Source organism: Aulonocara sp. 'chitande type north' Nkhata Bay, linkage group LG7 (genome assembly GCF_057382095.1).
Source record: "Aulonocara sp. 'chitande type north' Nkhata Bay isolate Kocher_YH1m ecotype deep benthic linkage group LG7, A_spYH_male_GT1.1, whole genome shotgun sequence".
NCBI lineage: Eukaryota > Metazoa > Chordata > Actinopteri > Cichliformes > Cichlidae > Aulonocara > Aulonocara sp. 'chitande type north' Nkhata Bay.
The window spans coordinates 49,878,257-49,902,932 of record NC_141350.1 but is presented as its reverse complement, the minus strand read 5'-3'; the positions used below and the strand labels follow the sequence as shown (position 1 = coordinate 49,902,932).

The window sequence follows — 24,676 nt, the reverse complement described above, 5'->3', positions numbered from 1 at the left end:
TTTAGTTTAATTTTTGCCTCAGCCTGTAGTTAGGCTGTCTTCCCACAACTGTAGTGGAAAGTAAGGCATGTTTATGGAAAGTAGTCCAGCAGCCTTTAGCTCACGGTTTAATTAAATAGAAACAAATTTCTTTGGGTTAACCACTTCCAGCTCACTGCGGAAACTACTATCTTATCTGCCCTTGAGCAAGGTGAAGGGCTTTTGACATAAAGCAGTAGCCGGAAGTGTTGCGCGTGTATATGAGTGAAATGATATCCATCTGGCTCTGAGCTTTTTGAATCAGCACGAGAAAGTGGACGACTTATTGACTCGCCACGTTTTCTGGTGTCACAGATAGCGCTCAGATTACACATAACCACCTTCAGTCACATAGAGTGAAACCGCGTTTCAGTTTTGGAGCAGTTGCGCTAACAGTGATACGTTTAGGGTTGCTCAGCATGTGGTGGTGCGTTCACGGGGCGTACGCCCGCGCACACACCCTTGCTGGCTCGTAAACCGTATCAACCAATCGGCGCTCCCTCGTGAGGAGGGAGGGAGTTTTTACAGCCTGCTACAAATACTCGTGGCACATGTTTTATTTTAAGGTCGCCGCTTCAGACCGACTGAGAGGAATGGGGACCTCGTGGTAGTCAATAAATAAAACTTTCACTATCACCAGCAAGTCACAAAAAACTTCCTCGCAGCTCTCTGTAATTTTGGAAAACTAAACGCTCAGCACCTTTGAGATATAGCCGTGAAGAAACTTTTCTGCAACTTTTTTCAGTAAGCCAAAGAGGGGAAAAAATTCTGTGTCTGCAGTGGGGAAACGTGGGGACATTAAAGTGTCCATCCATCCATCCATCCATTCATCCTTCAAGAGTCCCGCTCGCATCTCTCTCTTCCTGCCACTTGCCAACATGACACGGAGATCGTGTACCATTTACGTGGTTGGGATCACCTGCGCCGTCCTGCTCGCGGTTGGGATTGGCTTGTTTGCAGGGCAAGTTTTCCGCACATTAATGAACAACCGCCTGAAAAAGGTAAAGGGAAAACACACACACCGTTATATTCTTCTACCTTTTAAAGCTCACGTGCATGCATGGCTGCTTGAATGAGTGATGACGTGCATTTCCCCCCCTGTGAATGGGCTAATTGTTTACAAGGAGAGTGTTGAGAATGATGAACACTGAAATGATGCCATTGTCTGTGTGCCTGTGTGTGAGACCCTTACTCATTTGCATACCCTCCAATTCTCTTCACACTTTCCAACATGAGCTGTTTTTTCCTGTTGGTTTTATTGCATTCATTGTTTTATTGGTCATTAAAATAAAGTAATGTTTTATTTATCCACATCAGAAACCTAAGTGGATTGCGCTGAATAGAAACAAGAGTAAAATAGTTGTTCAGCGACTGTTCAAACAGACAGTGATGGGCTATGTGTCTCAGAAGGAGTGGCCGCGTGAGGTGGAGGGGGATGGGCCAAAAATGGGCTGTTATGGGTTAAGTAGCCTGTACTATGCAATCAGCACTTTCTCTTCTCTACAGTTACATAGCCTCAGTCCCAGTTCCATGAGCACACACATGACTATAAATACTTCTTCCTAGGAAATGACTGATCTAAAGAAATTCCTATTGATCTCTTATATTGTGATATGTATATCTTGTCCCAACAAGTCACTCCTCTTGTGCAAACAAGTTACTTTCTTGTCCACACAAGATAAGAAGTCAACTTAAACGTAACAACATAACTTTTCATTGACTTTAAATTAAGTGTAACAAGTTAAGATGCCGCAGCCACTCTAAACTAAAATATTAGCTGTGTAAACTCTGTTTCAACATCCCACACCAGTGCAATGGGTAAGATAGAGCAAGTTTGGATAACTTGCAATTAATATGCTAATATGGAACTGCCATGCAAAGCTAATGGACGTCATGGCGCTAATTCTTCAGAATTAGTTATGTGCTGTGGACTGGCCTACAAAGTTTTACTATCCGCCTTTGTGTGTTTGCCGAGTAAAATCAGTCCCACCTTTGGCCATCAACGACTGTTGCCAGTGATGATTAATGCCCTTAGTGGGGATATTAAAGATTAAATTAGTAATATGTGGAAAAATAATAATGAATACCTTTTGTAGTTCCCGGTATCATTTTTAGCGTTCTGTTTTTAATGTTAAATCTTCCTACTTTGTTTGTCATGGCAGTGACAAATGTGGAATTCATGGAGTTGGTTCTGATATTAGCTAATCTAACTATGCTAACTACAGTTTACGCTGGTCAAAAAAGTTAAAGGAAAATGTTTAAGTCAGAGTATAGCAATCAGTTAAGTAGCAAAGGGGGTTGTTAATCAGTTTCAGCTGCTTTGGTGTTCATGAAATTAACAACAGATGCACTAGAGGGGTAACAATGAGACAACCTCCAAAACAGGAATGGTTTCACACGTGGAGGAAACAGACATTTACCTCCTCATCTTTTCTGACAGTTTTTTCACTACTTTGGCATTTGGCTAGAGTCAGTGTCACTACTGGTAGCTTGAGGTGATATGATGACCCTACAGATGTTGCACAGCTAGTCAAACTCCTCCAGGATGGCACATCAATACGTACCATTGCCAGAAGGTTTGCTGTGTCTCCCAGCACACTCTCAAGAGCATTAGGAGTAGGAGATTCCAGGAGACAGGCTGTTACTGTAGGAGAGAGAGCTTGAATCTAGATAAGCTGGAAGGTCCTTAACCCATCAGCAGGACCAGTATCTGCTCCTTCGTGCAAGGAGGGACAGTTTCAGCACTGCCAGATTACCTACAATATGACCACCAGCAGGCCACTGGTGTGACTGTCTCTGACAAAACAATCAGCAACAGACTTTATGAAGGTGGGTCCTTTTAGTGGGTCCTGTGCTCACCACCTGGCACTGTGGTGCCTGATCATTACCAGAATTGGCAGGTCCATCACTGGTACTGTCTGATTTCCACAGTTGAGAGCAGGTTCACCTTCAGTACATGTGAGAAGGAGGAGAAGCTGCACAGAACATTCAGCATCTCTAGTTTGGTGGTGGGATAGTTATGGTCTGGGGAGACATATCCATGGGGGGAAGTGTTACATAATTAATTTACTTATTTATAGAACTTTCTATAAATCCAGTGTATGTGTTGTCAGTGCTGAGAGGACGTTTTCCACCTGTGTTTGTGGGTTCCTGTGAAGTTTAATAAACTCCTTGCTATCTAAAATATAACGGGACACTGGAGTATATTCTCGAGCATCTCACACTTCTGATAATCAGCTGTCTGCTTGACGTTTATCTGAAAACGTCAGAGCACTTTTGAAAATATGTGGTGTCTTGATAAACTGAGCAGATATTTGAGGCTTACACAGCTACATTCTCGCCTAAAAATATGTTAAAAGTTTATTTTGTGACCCAGAAAGAATAATAAGAGTATTATTAAAACTAACTAGCTGCCGCCATTGGCTGTATCCCAATTCAGGGTCTGCAGCCTTAAAGTACGCATTTCAAGGCCGATTACGTCACAGCAGCGCGCCGAAGGCTATCCCAATTCAAAGGCTGCTCGAAATGCGGCCCTGAAATGCGTCCTTCATTTCCCCGAATTTTAAGGCTGTGGCAGTGTAGACTTCATGGCCCAGAATGCATAGCGCGGCGGTGGGTGTGGATAATTTTGCCGAAAAAAAACGGCGGATGAGGGGCGCCCGAAGAGTAAACTTTAAGTAAGTACTGAATATTATGTCACTTATTTATGTGCAAATGTTTAATAACGACGAACATTAAAACATTACTGTTGGCCACATGTCGGCAAAGTTATGTGACATTAGTGACGTTTGTACTAACTTGGTTTTATAGCCTTTACTTTAAAATATACAGCGTTCAATAGCTGAGCTTAATCTTACAGAGAATGATCAAAGCTCATGTAGAAACAAACAAACAAATGAACAAAAGATTTTCTCCTTCATTTCTGTCAAACAAAGCTGTATGACATGTTTCCAGTTGTTAGTATCATGGTTGCTAGGCAACCTGGACAGCGCAACAGAGGCTAGACCGTCCCATTTCACAAGCCTCGCACTTCCGGCCTTAGCGGTCTTTGAGTACGCGGCCCTTGAGGATCGTTGAGGCTGCATACTTTAAGGCTGCAGACCCTGAATTGGGATACAGCCATTGTTGGAAACTGAGCTGGGCTGCGCTATGAATTCTGGGACAGAGCTACTTCTTCTTCTTCGGGGTTTAAGGGCAGCTGGCATCCTTGTACATGCAGTGCTGCCATCTTCTGTTTCAGTTTGTTATTACACTCTTAAATCCTACTACTCATTCCTGCGTCTTTTGGGATCTTACAAAGCTTCAAACGACGCGTCGACGATTTTGATAGTCGACGTAATCGTGACTAGTCGACTAATCATGGTAGCCCTAATGCTTTTTTACTGTTGCTTATGGGAAACTCATACTTAGAGCAATGTTAACATCAAAATTGTCACCCACACAGACCCCAGTCAAGTCATCCCGTTTCAAGAGTTTTGTGGGTTTAGAGGATTCTCAGATGGATTATCTTGAGAACCAAAGGTGAAAAGGTCAGAGGGACACAACTACAAATAAACACACTGTCAGGGCGTCGTGCATTCAGTGAATTTATGCTTATTCAGTGAATTTATGCTTATTCAGTTGCCAGTCATAGTTCCTAGAAAAGAAAATCAGAATTAGCAGGTCATGCTTTTAAAAATAATCTGTATTGGCCAAGAACAGTGCCATCTGTGCATCTTCAAAAGAAAGTTTGCATTCTCAACATGTAGAATAGCTACTGTTTTCACTTCCTTTAACTCTTGTTTTTTAGCCATTGTGTTTCGTAGTACATTGAACAATGGTCTTTGATTTCTAAATGTTTTAATTAATTAAAGCTAACTGAAGCGCTTAGTCTTGCTGCATAAACTTAAAAATGGGTCAGAAACTTATCAAATTGGACGGGTGCATTGAATGCAACAGTTTTGCGATCAATGTTTGATCCAGCATCTGCCCAACATTGAAAACATTTGTAGTAATGTTCATCATATCTTTAGTCACTGAGGTCCAGACATTTCGATGATTTCCAACATTTCAGATGGTAGAAAGTAGTGGAGCTTTCCCAAAAGGTTCACTTTTCCTTAATAATAGTGCGGACATGAAAGACCCATTGGCCCACAGTCAGTATTCTCATATGGCACACCTTCATGCTTGTTTTCATATCAAGACTTCATAACAGGTATCAGATTATTCTTCGCAGACTTTAGAGGTCGACAACCATATGCAAGACTTTCTATTGATGATGTGAAAATTTTCATTTTCTTTGACCGTTAGGCTTGGTGTGGAAACAGTATGTTTGCACTGAAGCACCGCAGCAATTTCCTAATTTTGTAAACCCGCTCAACATTTGGCAATAAAACCCTTTCTGATTCTGATTCTGAAAATGGAGAAAAAAACAAAAAGGTAATGAGCTGAAGATGAGCTTCTGCAGTTAGTATATTTTGATCACAGATGTCACAGAACTGATTAATGTCATTAAATTATTTTCACACTTGAACAAGAAAGTTGTCAGAATTTTTAGTCGTCTGTAACAGAATAGTCTTTAGTCGCTAAATAACACAATTATGTGACATTTATATTAATCAGTAGCACGTCACTTACAGTGATAAATATACTTTTGACTCAAAGTCTGGAGCCTTAAGAAAATCTCTATGTAAGTGGATTGCACAGTAGCTCTTTCTAAAAGAGGTTTAGGTACTTTAATGCCCATTAGTAAAACTCAAGTACAGTCAGTTTCTAGTCCAGAACAAAACAAGAACATACAGGCCATTAAGTTATTGAGGTCAAGAGACAAGGTGGAGGGTTGGTGGTTACCGTTATTCTGAAGAGGGGGGTCTGGGGGTCCTACTACATGCCTTGTAGTTAGGGCTGCCACAAACGATTATTTTGATAGTCGACTAGTCACCGATTATTTTTGCGATTAGTCGACTAATCAGATCATGCATCCATTGGACTTACAGCATACAGCTTATTGCACCAGCAGCATCTGCTCTTATATAACTATCATTAGCTTACAGCTTTAAGTGTTTAAGGTATGTGGTAACTAAAAATAAAGACAAGATGATAGTTTATTAAATTTTAATGGAATTTGCAGATTGTTTCAGTGAAGTTTAATAAACTCCTTGCTATCTAAAATATAACGGGACACCGGAGTAAATTCTCGAGCATCTCACACTTCTGATAATCAGCTGTCTGCTTGACGTTTATTCAGCTGTGCAAAAACTATAACTTTAATCTCAGCCAAACCAATTTACTCAGGAATAAATAAAATACTAAAAAAAGCCAAACAATAACATTTTTAAGTTATCTAAGTGACTTATATATGTTTAACCTGAGTAGCGAAAGACGGCGGTGGGTTTGAAAACGATTTGCACCGAGTCCGGTGTTCTCACGGCTCTAGTGAGCCTTGCCCCCGGCTCGCTAACGAGCTAGTGGGGTAACAGGCGTCGGAGCGATTTTGATAATATGTGGTGTCCTGATAAACTGAGCAGATATTTGAGGTTTACACAGCTACATTCTCGCCTGAAAATATGTTAAAAGTTTATTTTGTGACCCAGAAAGAATAATAAGAGTATTATTAAAACTAACTAGCTGCTGCCATTGTTGGAAACTGAGCAGGGCTGCGCTATGAATTCTGGGACACAGCTTCTTCTTCTTCTTCGGGGTTTAACGGCAGCTGGCATCCTTGTACATGCAGTGCTGCCATCTTCTGTTTCAGTCCGTTATTACACTCTTAAATCCTACTACTCATTCCTGCGTCTTTTGTGATCTTACAAAGCTTCAAACGACGCATCGACTATTAAATCAGTCGTCGACGATTTTGATAGTCGACGTAATCGTGACTAGTCGACTAATCGTGGCAGCCCTACTTGTAGTGTGTACTATAGTTTAAATATTCTTGTTTTATTGTCAGAGTACAATTTGGGTTACTCCTTTACACAGTGCACAACTCTGCTTGGATCAGCTGAGTTTTGTGATTGTGCTCTATCAAGCATGTTTTCCAAACAGAGAAGTTGCAGAGTATGCTGGTTAACAAGGTACAAGGTCAACACACATAACATAATGTTGCTACTCAGATATTAATTGATACTAAAAACAATTACTGATGCACCAGTCATTTCCAGCAATATTGATGCCAACAGTGTCATCATCACCTCCTTTATCTGACACATAACTTGACAACCACACCCAGACAAGCAGGGGCACAGCCCTCGCTTTCGCTAGCAGATAAATACATGAAGAGCAGCAAAAAAAACTTGGTGAAGCATCATAAACATTAGCTATTATTTATCATTAATATAGCAGCGAGCAGAAATGATGAAAAATAAAACCACTCTATTAAACTGGGAGAGAAGTAGGCAGCAAATGTTAATGGTCCTGTCCGTATATAATATAAATAGTTATTTGTCTTAAATGTGATATCGTTGTCTTAAAGTTCCTGATTAAAGTTAAGAAAACTCTACCAGCAGCCAGATAGAAAGGGTAGAAGTCTACCTTAAAAATATTTAATCTGCAACAAAAATGTGATGCAAATTAACCAGAAGCACATGAGGTAACAGAGGTTATTCCTACAAACATTTGCACAGATCAGTATTCGTTATCAATATCAATACTAAGCTTGAGATGATAGCATTTTGACAACCCTAGTCTTTGGTTACAATCTTTAGAGTTCAGATTAGTTTCCATTTGAAAGACCCGTTTACAACAAGCTTCATCTCTCTGGTTCATGGTTTGTAGCTTCCACTTATATACCCATATTTTAGCCTGCATAAGAAAAAAAGTATTTAGTGAAGTGTGAAGTATTTTTTTCTGTAAAGTAATGTGATATTTTTCTTGTAAACTTGTAAACTTCGCTTGGGTTGGGGTTGTGCATGACCAAACAGTTTCGTCATACCCAAGGACATTTCTCAAGAACAGGAAATCTTTATCGGGGGTATTTTTGGCAGTTTTGGAGCAGTGGCTTCTTCTTTTGGATTAGCCTTTTTGCTTATGTCTGCAATATCTGTTTGTTTGTTTGTTTGACTGTATGCTTTTCATACAAGTTTCACACAAGACAGATACAAACTTAAAGCAAGATTTATATATATATATATAAAAGATGTATCGAGGTGACATAACTCAAGTGAGCTTCTTACCCTCTGGCATTACTGGACTGAAAGTGAAGTAATCTGTCTGTAAAAAGTAGTTGAAAAAATGTCTTTGTGTCTTGCATAAAGTAGATGTCCAAATCAACTATGGTTTGCTAAGATGAAATATGTGTAGAGGTTGGAGCAGTAATTTTTATAACTTATCCGGTTGTTCAGTCTGACGTCACTAGCCGTGTCTGGGCCTGAACTCCGCTGCAGGTCCATATATCAAACGATCACTGTGGCATTACTGAGAGTTGAAAAACAGTCTAAAGTCTTTCATCTTTAATAAAATGATCAGCGTTCTGCTCTACCAGGTGTAACAATTGAGTTTAACATCCAGGCATCCATGAAAACGGAATTTATGACATTTAACGGAGTTATAAGTTAACAGGAAGTTAGCTCGCTAGCTTCTATCTAAATACAATATAGCATGTCCTGACTGCGGGGTTTTGGAAACAAATTAAACAAATTAAAATTAATTAATCCGGTTTTGGACCGGATTGTTTATGTAAACACATGTTCATATGTAAGTGTTCAAGCTCAAAATGAAAATGTTTGCATTTTCCCAGATGAACACTCTGGAATTTACCCAGGAGTTGCTATATATGATCATTGTTGTGGCTTTAATGGTCACATTAATTCATATCAAGTCCTGTTAAAACAAGAAATGAAAGTTTTGCAAAGTACACCATGTTTCATAAAAGAATTCTTCTTCACTTATTCAAGCAAGTAGATAGATGTTTGTTAATAAAATGGCTGGAGAAGATATCAAGTTTCATTTTTAAGTGGAAACTGGAAAGAAGAATGTATCTGTGGGAGTGACACAAGCATTTAACTCACATGGAGACATACTCAGTTATCTGCTAGTTTGGCAATATGATATATTTCAGCTGTGTCAAGTTACTGCCTTTTCCACATTGCACCAGCATGAAGGGTCTCTTCCCATGGATACCCTCCCAGCAGTAGACTCTCTTTGTGTGCTAAGCCTCTTTCAGGTTGAAAGATTTATTGGGAAACTGGCTGGCAGTCTCTCAGCTCATATGTGAGTCAACCAGGGTCAGTATAAGTGACCCACTGGTGAAGTGATAATGAAAAATGACTGATTCCTGAAAGGAAATTTCACCATCATTACCATCTTCACTATAGTTTCTGACTACTGTCTCGTCTCTGGACTTTCTTTTGCTTAGTGGTTTTATTTTGAAAATGTTAACCTGCTTAATAAAGCTGGTGAAGGTGCACAACTTGCAAGTAAAATAAGCTTATTTGTATATTAACTTAGGGAAATGTTGTGGCCAACTTGTTAGTCATGCTCATGTAAACCTCGTCAACCTCTTTGCAGTGTGAGGGGAAAATCTTTCACTTAAGAATTTAAACATAAATATTTAATTCTGCACCACCACGATGCTTCCTTCCACAAGTTTTACATAAAATTTAGAGGTACGTGTTGCACGGTCATCAAAAATGTCTTCAGCTTTACTGGAATGAATTGTCGCCCTTTAAGCTTTACGCCTGTGATCACTGCTTTATTTTGAATTCTTAATTCGATATATTTAGTGTTGAGCCAAACAAAATTCTGTCCCGGATAGAAATATTTGTGAGTATAAAGCTATGTACGTGACACGTGAAACGAATGTAAACGGTGAATGTAACATTGAATTCGCAGTGGGATGATGAAATTAATTAATATATACAAAAATATGATTTAAATTTAATTTATGAATATAAATTTAAAATGCATGGATGTTAGTAATTGCTGTATGTGTGATGATGTCTGTGCAATAGTGATGGGTCGGTAGCGAATGAAATGGCTGTTAGAGCAGCCGGCTCCTTATCACGAGCCGTTTGGTTTTTTTTGTTTTGTTTTTTTTTCTCTCACCCGCTCGCACTTTTTTCCGCTTCACTCTGCACGCGAGCCTTGTGCTTTACGCTGGGAAGAGGGGGGAGGGGCGGTAGTTACACTCAGTAGCACAGGAGCAGGAGCAGTGTTGCCAACTTAGCGACTTTGTCGCTATATTTAGCGAGTTTTCAGACACCTTAGCGACTTTTTAGGTCATACTCATACTTTTTTTTAAAAAAAAGTCGCTAAAAAAAGACGTGAAAACGTGTATCGCTTTTACTCTCAACAAGCAGCGGGTGCTGTAACACAGTCAGTTCTTCTTTTACTCTTTTACTCATATGCTGTTTTGTGGATCACAAGGTTTAAAACTACTTATAAACACACACACACACAAAGTAACTTCACCAGAGTGCTTATTTCGGGTCACTTTTGCCAGTCCAGGCCCGGGTAAAGGAGCAGGGTTGGAATTGTGACATTAAAAAAACAATAATTGCTAAAAGAAATTTAATTTGTAGTTCTAAATAAACTCTAAATGCATTTAGGACGTTTTTTACTCACTTTATGTCTCTTCCACGATGTTATTTCTCTCTCCAACAACATAGGTTACAATTAGATTAGCATGACCAATTATGCAAATTAGGCGATGACGTCATTTAGCGACTTCTAGCGACTTTTAGGACAACCAATAGCGATTTTCCTTACTGAGGAGTTGGCAACACTGAGCAGGAGGGAGCCAGGGATAACAACAGCACATTAGAAAGGTATAGTACTCATCCACAACTATTTTCAGTTGCGGATGATAAAGGATACAGAAAGTTTATTCATGCAAGCCTATATGACAGAGAATGTGCATGTTCTTTTTGTTTTCATATTTTAATTTATATTTAATTGTGTTGTGGTTTGCAGTGTTTTGTGTTGTTTCACTTTAAATTTGTAAAAGGAAAAAGCTGAAAATTTAAATAGTTAAAAGTTGAAATGTGAATAGTTGATTTTTGTATTATATGATTTATTTATTACATTTTATGTGGAGTGAATAAATAAAAGTATATTTACGGTGGCCCCTACAGACAAATCACGTACAAACCCTGAAGCACGTACAAACTCCAAAACACGTAAAAACACGTAAAAACTCCAAAACACGTTGTAGTGGCAATTCCTTTACTTTTGTATGATCAAACGTCCCACAACTTAAAGTCCACAAGCCACTGCTGCACTGAGGTAATATTTCGTACGCAGGCAAAAGAAGTCCATTGTCCAAACCTTTTAGTTGAGAGTTTTGGTTTTGGTTTATTTATCCATTTGGCAAGCAATAACAAGATCCTTCCTACTGCTTCTCCTGCTCTGGTAAAAAACCATAGGCCCACCCCAATGCATGCTGGTCCTATACCAGTCTCTTTATTTATAGAAACAAAATGGCCCTACAGCTCTTACTGACTAATTTAACAAAATAACAACAAACAAAACAAATCAAAATATTAACCGACAAATAAACCCCAAAATATAAGTAAACTAACAACAAACTTTAACTAATTTCAAAAATAAGAACAAAAACAAAAATAAAGAACAAATAGCTCCAACACTCCGGCCCCTAATTGTGCATACAATCACAATTACTTTAAAGTCCCAAAAGGAGGAGCTATTCCCTTAAACAAATCCTTAATTTTCATTGAGGATTTTCTTCACGATGAGGCTTCCAGTAGCAAAATAAGTTTTGTCACTGGCCTTTCCAAAACACTGGTCCTTGTTTGTAGTCTCACAGAACGCACCAAGCCTTTTGCATCCTGGTTTACATTTAAGACTTTCGCCATCATCCATGATCCTCTTGGAGCTGTAGCGTCTGCAATTAAAACAACATCTCCAGGTATAAGACATCTTTTAGTCCTCATCCATTTTTGTCTTTCTTGCATCAAAGGTAGGTACTCAGAAAGCCATCTCTTCCAGAACAACTCTGCCATGTACTGTACCTGTTTCCACCTTTTCCTGACATGCAAATCACTTGGATGAAACAGTCCTGGTGGAAAAACTGGTTTATTTTTCAGCAACAACAAGTGATTGGGTGTCAGTGCTTCAAGATCATTTGAGTCATCTGAAACTTTAGTAATGGGTCTGTCGTTCATTATAGCTTCAACCTCACAGAAGACTGTGTGGAGTCCTTCATCATCCAGAACTTGCTCCTTAAGAACTGAGGCTAAAATATTCTTTACTGAACGAATGAGACGCTCCCACACACCGCCTTGGTGAGAAGCTGCTGGGATGTTGAAGTTCCATTTCATGCCATCCTGAACAAAAGCCTTTTGAATTTTGGCATGGTCCAGCTCAGTCAAACTTTCTTTCAACTCTCGATTCGCCCCAACAAAATTTGTAGCATTATCAGATCTGATGGTCGAAACTGGGCCTCGTCTACAGATGAACCTCCTCACAGCATTTATACAAGAGTCTGTATCAAGTGTACATGCAATCTCCAGATGTACTGCACGACTGGTGAAACAAGTAAAAAGAACTCCATACCTTTTAAGGAGACTTCGTCCTCTTTTAACACTTATAGGTCCAAAATAGTCCACTCCAACATTTGTGAATGGAGCTATGTCTGGCAGGACTCTCTCTTCAGGCAGATCCGCCATCTTTTGTTCAACAAACTTTCCTCTGTTGCGTCTACACGTGACACAACGAGAGATGATTTTCCTGGCAGCAGAATTTGCATTTAGTATCCAGTAATTTTGTCTTAGTTTTGACAGCATGTGTGCTCTTCCTGCATGTCCCAACCTTTGATGGATATGGCGTAAAATCAGTGTTGACACATGCATATCTTTTGTCAAAATTACAGGATGCTTTAATTCCATAGGCATGGCTGCTTTATTCAATCGGCCACCCACTCTGAGGATTCCTGCATCCAACACTGGATCAAGTTTATAGAGACAATTTCCCTTAGAGACTCCTTTGAGGCCATTGCGGATTAAAGCCATTTCAGTCGTAAATTTCTGTTGTTGTGCATATTGAAGAATAGCTTGTTCTGCCTTTGCCAAGTCTTCTGGAGTGAGATTTCCTTTCTTCAAAGTGGTCTTAAATCTTTCCATTCTTATCTCCACTTCTTTCTGACCTTCCGGATCATTCTTATTCAAACCTGCAGCAAGCAACTCTTTCCTCTTCTGTGCCAACAACACCAAGACCTCTTTCATCTTTAAAAGCCAGGCTACAGAGATTTTAAGTTTTGCCCAAGACGAGAAGTAGAGGATAAAATAGCTGGTAGGATTTTGTAATTCTCTCACAATGGCATTCATTGTCAGGTCCCTTTTGACCTCTGGGTCATCTGCAGAAATTACACTGTACTCCACATCCAGTTTAGGCCATTCCTTTTCTGACTCATAGAGAAATTCTGGCCCTTTTATCCATCTCCTACATTTGAGGAGATCCCCAGCTCTCATACCTCTGGATGCGTCATCTGCAGGATTCTCCTTAGAAGAAACGTATCTCCACTGATTCACATCTGTTGCTTCCCGAATAACAGCAATTCTGTTTGCAACAAAAGTATTGAATCTTCTGGTTTCATTGGAGATGTATTTCAGTACTGTTGTGCTATCAGTCCAAAAAACTGATTTTTCCAACCTGACTTGCAGCTCCTTTTGCAGAAGCCTGTCCACCCGAACTGCAAGAACTGCAGCCGTCAATTCCAACCTGGGAATTGTAGTTTGCTTGAGAGGAGCAACTCTAGCCTTTCCCAGGATAAAAGCAACATGCGTGACGTTATTCTTTTCCAACTTTAAATATGACACCGTTCCATACCCATCTTGACTTGCATCAGAAAAATGATGAAGTTGTGCCCTATCTGGTCTTCCAAAGCAATTTGGTTTAATGCAACGTTCCACTTTAAACTTTGAAATCAGCTGGAGATCCTCCAGCCAATCACGCCACCGCTGGGAAAGAGAGTGGGGAATAACTTCATCCCACTTCAAATTTTGTTGGCAAAGCTCTTGTAGCAACAGTTTAGCTGGCATACTGAAGGGAGACAAGATTCCCAAAGGATCATACAGTGAGCTGACCACCGACAAAATTCCCCTTCTGGTTGTTGGATGGTCCTGCAGGGAGGTTCTGAACTGGAACTTGTCTGTTGCTATGCACCACTGTAAACCCAGTGCTCTCTCAACTGGAAGTTGATCTGTGTCCAAATCCAGATCCTTAATTTCCTTTGCTCTTCTTTCCTCTGGGATTGACATGAGCACTGTGCGACTGTTGCTGATCCATTTTGAAAGCTTAAATCCTCCTTTAGCGCAGATATCTGTCAGCCTCTTCACCATGTGCACTGCCTCCTCTTCTGAAGCAACAGATTTCAAACAATCATCCACATAAAAGTTTCTTTTGACTGTATCAACCACTTCAGCTGGAAACTGTTGTGCATTATCATCTGCAGTTCTCTGTAGAGCATAATTTGCACAACTTGGCGAAGATACAGCTCCAAACAAATGCACTTTCATCCTGCATTCCTGTGCAGACCTTGAAGTGTTGCCATGTTGCCACCACAGGAAACGGAGAAAGTTGACATGTTTTTCTGAGACGTGAACTTGGTGAAACATGGAATCAATGTCCGCCATTAATGCAACAGGCTCTTGTCTAAATCTGATCAGAACCCCAACCAGCGAGTTTGTGAGATCAGGTCCCTGTAGAAGCTGACTGTTCAATGATGCTCCTTTATAAGTTGTTCCACAGTCAAATACAACTCTTAATTTGCCCTTTGTGGGATGATACACTCCATGATGAGGGATGTACCACACCTTTCCATCATCTTTGTGCAACTCATCTACAGGCACAAACTCGGCATATCCTCGTTCAAGCATGTTGTTTACACATTTAGTGTATTCATCCTTATAATGAGTATCCTTTTCGAATCTCCGTCTGAGACTCTGGAGACGCTGCTCCGCGACACAGAGGTTATTTGGCAAACTGGAACCTTCTCTCCTGAAAGTCAAATCAATGTGATAATGATTTCCAATAAGCTTTATTGAACTACTAACAATATCCATGAAACACAGATCCTCTCTAGACATTTCAGTCTGCTCCTCTGATGATCTTTCATTAAAATCATGATTGTACTGTTTAATCAACATGTCTTCAAGACGCTCAACAGAAATCCTATTGGCTGTTACAGCAGTGCAGTTGGTTTTATTTCCACTGTTACTTCCAGTGCGCAGGGGACCATTTATGACCCAGCCAACTTTTGTTTTTACAGCATAAGGTCCACCCCCCACACTGTTTATCACCTTCCATGGCTCCAAAACATTGGAAGCATCAGTGCCTATCAGTAGCTCCACATCTGCATTAACGTTGTACAGTTTAACAGGTTTAAGATGAGGCCACTGATCGATGTCGCTTTGCTGGGGAATATTAACTGTAGAAACTGGCATAGTCTTTTGAGTCAAAACATCTGGCAATGGCATGAAATCATTTGCTTCCAAACCAGACACTTCCAAACCAGACAGAACTTGTGTACTAACAATCTTATCTTGACTCATTGTTCTCAAAAAGATATTGGTCTTTTTACCTTTTACATTCAGCCTTTTTGCCAAAGTTTCTGTACAGAATGTACCTGAACTTCCAGGATCCAAAAACGCATAAGTTTGCACAATTTTATTACTCTTTTGGCTCTTAACTTGAACTGGAACTATAGAAAAAATTGCATCAACTTCATGACCAGCCCCAATATACCCACATGTCTGAGTGATTGCAGTCGAAAAGTTGACATTAGAGTTTGTCCTCTGTTGAGTTTGTTCCGAAGACGCACCTGGATCCTTTCGCTCTATATGAAGAACCCCTGGGTGCCTTTGGTGACACACGTCGCAATCCAAACGACTCCTACAGTCTTTGCTTGTGTGACCAACTTTTAAACAACCAAAACAAATTCCCCTTTCCTTGATAAAAGTCAACTTATCCTGATGCGTTTTAGCTTTAAACTGCTTACAATTCTCTAGTAAATGGTTGCTGTGTGAACAAAACAAACAACTATGCAGAACGGCGGAAGTTGTTCTGCTTCCAGTTGATTGAGTTTTGATTCCTGGCACTGTACTGACATTAGTGGCAAAACTACTTCCCTTTTTTCTTTGCTTGGTAGAACTTGAAGCTTTAAAGCTGCTTCCAGATTGTGAGTCTTGTATGTTGCCAAACACTGGATCTGATGCTACTTTTACCTGTTTTATTATAAAGGTAACCAGATCAGTGAATACTGCTCTGTAACCATTTTGTTCCTGCAGTTCATAGGCAACAACTCTCCATTTTTCCCTCAATTTGTATGGAAGTTTCATAACAACCATTCTCATATTTGAGGGCAAATCCAACTCCTTCATATAAACAACTTGCTGCATTAGATTCGAACATCCTTGAAGAAAAAGAGAGAATGACTGTAGACCTTTCACATCCTCACTTTTAATAGGTACCCAACTCACAATCCTCTCCATATATGCAGAGGCAATTTTATTTTCGTTCCCAAAATGTTCTTCAAGAAGATCTTTGGCTGTGGAATAGCCCTGCTCAGGTGGTAAATGCTGACAACTATGCACCAAATCTCTAGGCTGCCCCCTAGTGAACTGCTCTAAAAAATGCAAACAGTCGCTCCAGTTATCAGTTTTAGCTTCCACTCCATTTTCAAAGGCATTCATAAATGATCTGTACTGTAAAGGGTCTCCATCAAACACAGGGATGTTTCTGGCGGGGAGGACAGAAGATAAGTTTTGTTTTACAAGCAAAGTAGTGATGTCATTTTGTTTTTGCATAATATTTACAATCTCCTTCGTGCAGTTCCCAGTCAAAGTAGGAGACTGAGGCTGTGTTTGCTGCGTCACTTGAGCTGAATCATCAACCTGATGTTGGGTTTGACTTTGTCTAGGTACGATTACTTGTGATTCAGATGCAGAATTTATACCAGAGTAATCTCTTGATGTTGGAACAAATGTATCGGCACAAGGATTTAAACTAGGCGCTTCTTGTACGTGCCCTCTTTCAAAATAAGAGTTAATTCCATCAGAATGCTTAGAGCTACAAACTGAATTTATTTTTAAGACACGAAGCTTTGCATTAGTGGCTGCCAGCTCTGTTTCCAAGGATAATGTCTCCTTTTCTTTTCTCAGTTTCTCCTTTTCTTTTCTCAGTTTTTCCTCTTGCGCTTCGATAGAATGTTTTTTCTTTAATGCAGCCAGTCGCTCCATGAGCGCTGCCTTGTCAGCCGCAGCTTTAATGCATGCGGAAGATGTTGATGAAATTCGACTTTGCTGTGACAAGGTTTTTGAAGGTGGTTTTACACTTGAGATATTAGAGACACTGTCTTCAGGTTTTATTTCATCCAAACTTTCAACAGCTTTATCATTGCGAACAGTATTGTTTTGTTCAGTATACGGCTCGCCCGCCTCCTGCAACCAAACCGGTTAGTTATGTCTATAACTTCTGTTCCCTGAAGGAGAGGAACGAGGTACAACACATAAGTATGGGATATCACGCCCTCGCGTGTCCTGGCTGAAGAAACCTTTATTCACGCCTTTACGGCAGATGACGTGTGATGACACGCGCAAGGCCCCGCCCGCACATATAGCCGCTGCCATCACCGTCATCCCTCAGTTCGATAGCCGCTCTTCACCGAGCCAACTGCTCAGTGGGGCCACCCTGTGTTGTACCTCGTTCCTCTCCTTCAGGGAACAGAAGTTATAGACATAACTAACCGTTCCCTTTCAGTCGATTCACTCGGTACAACACATAAGTATGGGACCTATATACACGCCCCGCAGAGCAGCCACCGAACCGGAACGGGACCACCACATCCTTAGTGAGTGGTAGACCCAGCAGAAAGGACAGCATGAGCCACCGAAGGGGCTGTAACGTCCAACCGATAAAACCGCACAAAAGTGTGCGGCGACGCCCAATTAGCCGCTGCACAAATATCAGCCACAGGCACCCCTCTAAAAAGAGCCCATGAGGTCGCCATCCCCCTGGTGGAATGAGCTCCCACCCCGTGGGGCAACGCAAAACCTCCGGTGCTGTATGCCAGCGAGATAGCTTCTACAATCCAGTGGGACAGCCTCTGTCTGGACAGAGCTCTACCTCTATTCGGATTAGCGAAGCAGACAAACAACTGGTCACACAAACGCACATCCCGAGTGCGCTCAATGTAGGTGCGTAGCGCACGCACCGGACAAAGAGAATGCACCCTCCTCTGCTCCTCAGATTCAAAAGGAGGGGAGCAAAAGCTCAGCAACTCAAACTCCATTGAACTATAAGATGCAGGCATGACCTTGGGAAGATAGGCGGCATTCGGACGCAATACGACCTTGCGGCCATCAGGAGAAAACTGTGTGCAGGCAGGATGCACAGACAGCGCATGAAGGTCCCCCACTCGCTTCGCCGAGGCCAAAGCGAGAAGTAATGCGGTCTTATACGAAAGAAGTTTCATATCTACCGACTCAACGGGTTCAAACGGAGGGCCACAAAGGGCCTCCAGCACCAAAGACAAGTCCCAAGCCGGGACACTGGACTTAAGCACGGGCCTCAGCCGGCGAACCCCTTTCAGAAAACGCACGGCGAGGGGATGCGCACCTGGTGTCACCCCGTCAAAACCGATATGACAAGCAGATATAGCCGCTAAATAAACCTTGATCGTCGAAAACGAAAGGCCTTTATCCAACAGCTCCTGCAGGAATGTCAAAACATCCACAATAGAGCACTGAAATGGGAGAGTGTGGCGGTCCTGGCACCATCGCTCGAAGGCTCGCCATTTGTAAGCGTACAAGCCTCTAGTAGACGAGGCCCTGGCGCTCTGAATCGTCGCTACCACACTAGGTGGCAGACCCTTAGCAACCAAGTTTAACCTCTCAGCAGGTAAGCATGAAGGTGCCACAGATCCGGGCGCGGATGAAACACTTCCCCCCCCGCCTGAGAGAGGAGATCCCTGCGGAGAGGAAGCTGCCAAGGACTTGCTGCAAGCAGGCTGATTATTTCTGCATACCACGACTTCGCGGGCCACCAAGGGGCCACCAGGATCAGAGAGAGGGAATGCCGACGCACCCTCTCCAGAATTGGAGATATCATTTCCACTGGGGGAAATGCATACAGGAGCACGTCTGGCCATTGGTGCGCTAGCGCGTCCAAGCCCAAGGGTGCATCGTGGTCGATTATGGAGAAGTACAGGGGGCAGTGAGCATTCACCCTGGAAGCAAAAAGATCTATTTGCGCCTCGCCAAATAGATCCCAAATCTGAGCCACTATTGAAGGGTGTAACCTCCATTCTCTCACCAGAGGACCCCCCCTGGAGAGAAGGTCCGGCCCCAGGTTCAGGTGGCCCGGGACATGGGTGGCTCTTAGAGTCAGAAAATGAACACTGCACCATAACAGCAGAGAGTGAGACAGCTGCAACAGGGGAAGAGAGCGTGTTCCTCCCTGCCTGTTTATATAAGACACCACTGTTGAATTGTCCGTCCTGACTAAGACATGCTGGCCCTGCAGGACTGGACGGAAACGCTTTAGAGCTAAGAACACTGCTAACAGCTCTAAGTGGTTGATGTGCAGCTGGCGCTGAGCCGCGGACCAGATCCCTCTCACTGACGCACCCTCGCACAGCGCTCCCCACCCACTTAGGGAAGCATCTGTGGACACCACCTTGCGAAACAACACCCTCCCAATCCGAGAGCCCTGGTGCAGTAGCCCGGGCTCCCTCCAAGGACGGAGAGCTAGCATGCAAGACGCAGTTACCGGCAGCCTCCTCCGGAGGTGACGCGAAGCACACAAACGGTGAGAGAGAGTCCAGCGTTGAAACGCTCTCATTTTCAACAGCCCAAGCGGCACTACGGCGATCATAGATGCCATCATGCCCAACAAGCGCAATATCGTCTGGAAACGCAGTCTGCGTCCCAGCTGAAATTGAGCGAGGCAGCGATGAAACGCGGCCACTCTGTGCTCTGACAACCGTGCGCGGCTGGAAAGAGAGCATATTTCCAGACCGAGAAAAGCGATCTGTTGACCTGGGATTAGCGAGCTCTTCTGAAAGTTCACAGAGAACCCCAGTGTCTGAATGTGTGACAGAACCCGCGACAGCTGCGTCTCCGCCTGTTCTCTGGAGCAAGCCACGAGAGCCCAGTCGTCCAGGTAGGCCAAGATGCGGATGCCCCTCTTCCTGAGGGGCGCTAGCGCTGCCTCGGCACATTTCGTAAAGGTGCGGGGAGCGAGCGACAGCCCGAACGGCAGCACTAGGTATTCGTAGGCTACGCCCTCGAATGCAAACCTCAGAAACTGCCTGTGTTTCGGGTGTATAGCGACATGAAAATAAGCATCTGTTAGATCGATTGTCTCAAACCAATCTCTCGGGCCGACTGCACTCAGGAGCTGTCTGAGTGTTAGCATCTTGAACCTGTACGTTCGCAGGTACGTGTTCAAGACTCGCAGGTCGAGGATGGGACGAAGCCCTCCCCCTTTCTTCGGAATGACAAAATAACGGCTGTACCAACCTTTGTCCGTCTCCGAAGCGGGGACCACCCGTATTGCTCTCTTCTGTAATAGCGCCTGTATTTCCTCTCTGAGTACCAAGGCTGCCTCGGGGTTGACAATCGTGTTCACGACTCTTTGGAAACGAGGCGGCTTGACCCGGAACTGCAACCGGTAACCCATGGCAACGGTTTGCAGCACCCACGGAGAGGGGGCGCAAGCGCGCCACTGAGGGAAGTGAGCAGCCAGCCGGCTGGCCTGCAGCACTGACGGCGGGGCGCCGTCGCCCCCCAGTGTGTCTGCAGGGGACTGCATCCCCTGCCTGACCTGGCTCATTTCGCCTGCAGGTTGAGCATTTGAGATTGTTTGAGAGTAAACAACACTCTTTATTGATTGCAACATGGGAACATGTACATTTATACATTTTGTTGGGTGCACCTTTTCCGGGGCATAACAATGAAAAACAGCGGGAACACTCGATGTGGTCGCTTGAACATTCAACACATCTGAACCGTGTGCAGGGGTTATGTGCTTGGGAGACCGCGATAGGGAAGTGCAGCGCCTTCTGGGGCTGACAACCTGAACAGAACTTAAGCGGCACCTCTTGTGCGGCAACAGAGGGGTAAGAGCAGCGTCTCCCTGCTGCCGGATCCCTTCCCCACTCGCAATCACAGCTAGGAGGGCTGAGGCTTCTTCCTCCTGGGCGTCGGGTCCCGTCGGGGGCCCGGGGGAGGGCCTTTGCCCCAGGCCGACTGGCGTGGAGCTCGGGCCGGAGTACGTGCTCTCGCCGGCGGCCCTCCCACTCCAGCAGTGGGCGCCGGTCTCTTGCCAGCTGTCAGAGGAGCGGCGGGCCTGTGAGAGCTAGCAGTGGGCTTGGGCTGGGGCTGGCGTCTGGGGATGATGTCGCGCAGAGCTTCCGTCTGCTTCTTCCTCAGATCGAATCTAGCCTGAATGGCTTCAAGTGAATGTCCGAATAACCCAGCCGCAGACACTGGTGCGTCCAGATACACAGCTCTGTCTCTATCAGGGACGTCGGAGAGGGTCAGCCACAGGTGCCTCTGCGCCACCACTGTCGAAGCCATCCCTCTGCCCAGGGAGAGCGCTGCACAGCGAGACGCACGGAGGATGTAATCCGTGGTGACTCTAACCTCGTTAAGAAGAGGTGACAGCGGGCTGTCCTCCGGAACCAGCGATCCAAGCTCCGCCAGGCACATTGCTTGGTACGTCTGGAGCATGGTGACGGAGCTCATGGCTCGAGCGGTGCCGGCCTGAGCCCGATAAATCTTCTCCAGCTGCGAGGCCGAGAATCTGCAGTGCTTGGACGGCAGAGTTGCGGGGCCACCGACACCATGGTTATGGGACGGGGCCAGATAAGCAGCCAGAGACGGCTCCATAGGGGGTGGGTTAGCTAAACCAGCTCCCTCGGCGCCGTCCAATTCCATGTACTGTCCATAGCCGGGCACAGTGACGCGGGTAGACAGAGGTTTGTCCCATGACGCTGTTAGCTCGCAGAGAAAGTCTGGGAACATGGGGAGGCAGTTTTTGGCCGTTGCGGGCTCCGGTGGAAGGAAAAAACCCGCAAACCGCGACGGCTTCCGAGCTGGTGGAGGAGAGGGCCAGTCCACCTGCAGCTTCTCAGCGGCACGGCGAAACAGGGAGAAAAGAGAGGTGTCATCGTGGCCGACCGGCGCAGCAGCGGCGGCATATTGGGTCGACAATGAGCTCTCCTGCTCATCTTCCGACAAACCATGGATGTCCAGGCCGATGTCCAGCACGTCATCGTCTTCCTGGGGAGCGCTGGCGGGCTTCAACCCAGGCTGAAGCCCGTCAGCGCTCCTGCATGGTTCCGGTCCGTCATCGGCTAACCTGTCAACGTATTCCATGTGGTCAGCCCAGCTAATCGCGGGGACATCGACCTGAAAATTTTCGTCTTCGGACTCGGACGAAGCCGGGGCTCCAGACTCGGAAAGAAGAGGGTCATGCCGTGCGACAGCCGAGCGTCCCAGCACTCTTTCCACAAACGTCACCCGTCTTTCCAGGGTCGAGCGTCGGAGCTGGCGACAAAACGCACAAGCTTCGGGCTCCGTCAACGCTCTCCTAGCGTGGACGATCCCCAGGCAGACAGGGCAGGCATCGTGCTGGTCGCTGTCGTGCAAAGAGAAACCACATCCCTGAGGACAGGGGCGAACAGAAGATTTCTGCTTTGCTCGCTTCGGTTTGGAGTCCATTCCCAAAACGCAAAGCGAAACGCTGCACAAGAAAAACTTGAAAATAGCGCTCCGCGGGCAGCCTACGCACCAGCTGGGCGGTGGAGGCTAACACCAACAGGGGCAGTTAAGCTAGGTTCAAGTTGGCAGACAACGGAGCTAACTAGCAGTAGCTAGCTAGCCCAACTCAGCAGAGGTGTTCTCAGCGAGGTGAAGAGCGTAAGAACTGAGGGATGACGGTGATGGCAGCGGCTATATGTGCGGGCGGGGCCTTGCGCGTGTCATCACACGTCATCTGCCGTAAAGGCGTGAATAAAGGTTTCTTCAGCCAGGACACGCGAGGGCGTGATATCCCATACTTATGTGTTGTACCGAGTGAATCGACTGAAAGGGAACTTTACTTTGTCCATAAAAACAGAGAATGCTGTCACCTTCGACTGAAAATGTGCAACTTGCCTTTTCACTTCATCTTCTGGCAGTGGCAAACTTAAAAAGGATTCTTGCAAAGCGTTTGCATCTTGATAGCATTTAATAAACTTCCCAAATTCAGAAGACACTTCCTTAACGTTTTCATGTGAGGTCATTAAAGCGGAAATTTTCCCCATGTACTTAGATGCTTGCTTACACATTGAACTGCGCTTTTCTTGGCATGTCTTTATATACAAATCCAAACCTTTTGGCGTAAATTTAACGCTTCTTTTCTCTGCTTGCATCTCAGTGTCATCCTCTCGTTTACTCTTAATATCCGACATTTTTATTGTCCTCTTGGATTATTTCAAACTTTATAAAGATGCACAGCACACTGAGAGTCCATAGCCTAAAGTAAAAACATGACATCCATTTACCTGCCTTTTGCAGCGGACAAACATTTCCACAGAGGGCGTTGGCATGTTTCAATTAGCGATCCAATTATGCACCAATTTAGTACGTCAAAACTCAGTTCATCAGTCTTTGTAGTGAAATTATGTCTTTAAACTCCAATAGTTTCACCGTTTTCCTTTACGGCTTAAACAATATTATCACTCACCAGCTTTGACGAACGAGTGACATGTTGATCCAGGCTTCAACATCAAATCCGTCTGGATTACTCACCAGACGATCCAATAACTTTTATTCGAGTTCGACGGTGATCCTTGAAATCCTTATATCCATTAATGAAGGATTATTCCTTTGTCCATGGGAAGGTTTTTTACTTTGTGTAGTGGCAATTCCTTTACTTTTGTATGATCAAACGTCCCACAACTTAAAGTCCACAAGCCACTGCTGCACTGAGGTAATATTTCGTACGCAGGCAAAAGAAGTCCATTGTCCAAACCTTTTAGTTGAGAGTTTTGGTTTTGGTTTATTTATCCATTTGGCAAGCAATAACAAGATCCTTCCTACTGCTTCTCCTGCTCTGGTAAAAAACCATAGGCCCACCCCAATGCATGCTGGTCCTATACCAGTCTCTTTATTTATAGAAACAAAATGGCCCTACAGCTCTTACTGACTAATTTAACAAAATAACAACAAACAAAACAAATCATTTAAAACAAAATATTAACCGACAAATAAACCCCAAAATATAAGTAAACTAACAACAAACTTTAACTAATTTCAAAAATAAGAACAAAAACAAAAATAAAGAACAAATAGCTCCAACACACGTAAAAACTCAGAAGCACATAAAAACTAAAACACGTACAAAAGACAACAGAAGTGCTCCAGGATGCTAGGGCACAGTGTTGAGCGTTTGTTACCTAGTGGCTACACAAGCCAGCAAGTACCAACGACCGGATTTGGTGTGTGGTAATAACAGGTAAATGAACTTTTTTTTATTTTTATTATTTGACTATATATGAATGCTTGTGTATAAATACACAAACAATACACATATGCTTTCATGCTTTTAATTGTGTAATTTAAGTGATCTAGGTAGCTCTGTTTTGGAAGTTCAGTTCATGCTAGAAATGTGTTTTGGAGTTTGTATGTGCTTTTTGGAGTTTGTACATGCTTTGTCTCTAGGGGCCACCGCATATATT

The 24,676-nt window shown here is 43.6% G+C and overlaps 1 protein-coding gene across 2 annotated transcripts in view; it reads left to right on the top strand.

Moving 5' to 3' along the window:
• Positions 1-567: 567 nt before the first annotated feature.
• Positions 568-24,676, top strand: part of LOC147326097 (lysosome membrane protein 2-like) — a 39,781-nt gene continuing 15,672 nt past the window's right edge. Inside the window, exon 1 of one of the 2 annotated variants that reach the window (XM_086301047.1) lies at positions 568-1,019. In XM_086301047.1, the coding sequence (XP_086157173.1) occupies positions 897-1,019 (123 nt within the window). In that variant the 5' untranslated portion in view covers positions 568-896. The remainder of the gene's footprint in view (positions 1,020-24,676) is intronic. The other variant, XM_086301048.1, reaches the window with a different exon arrangement.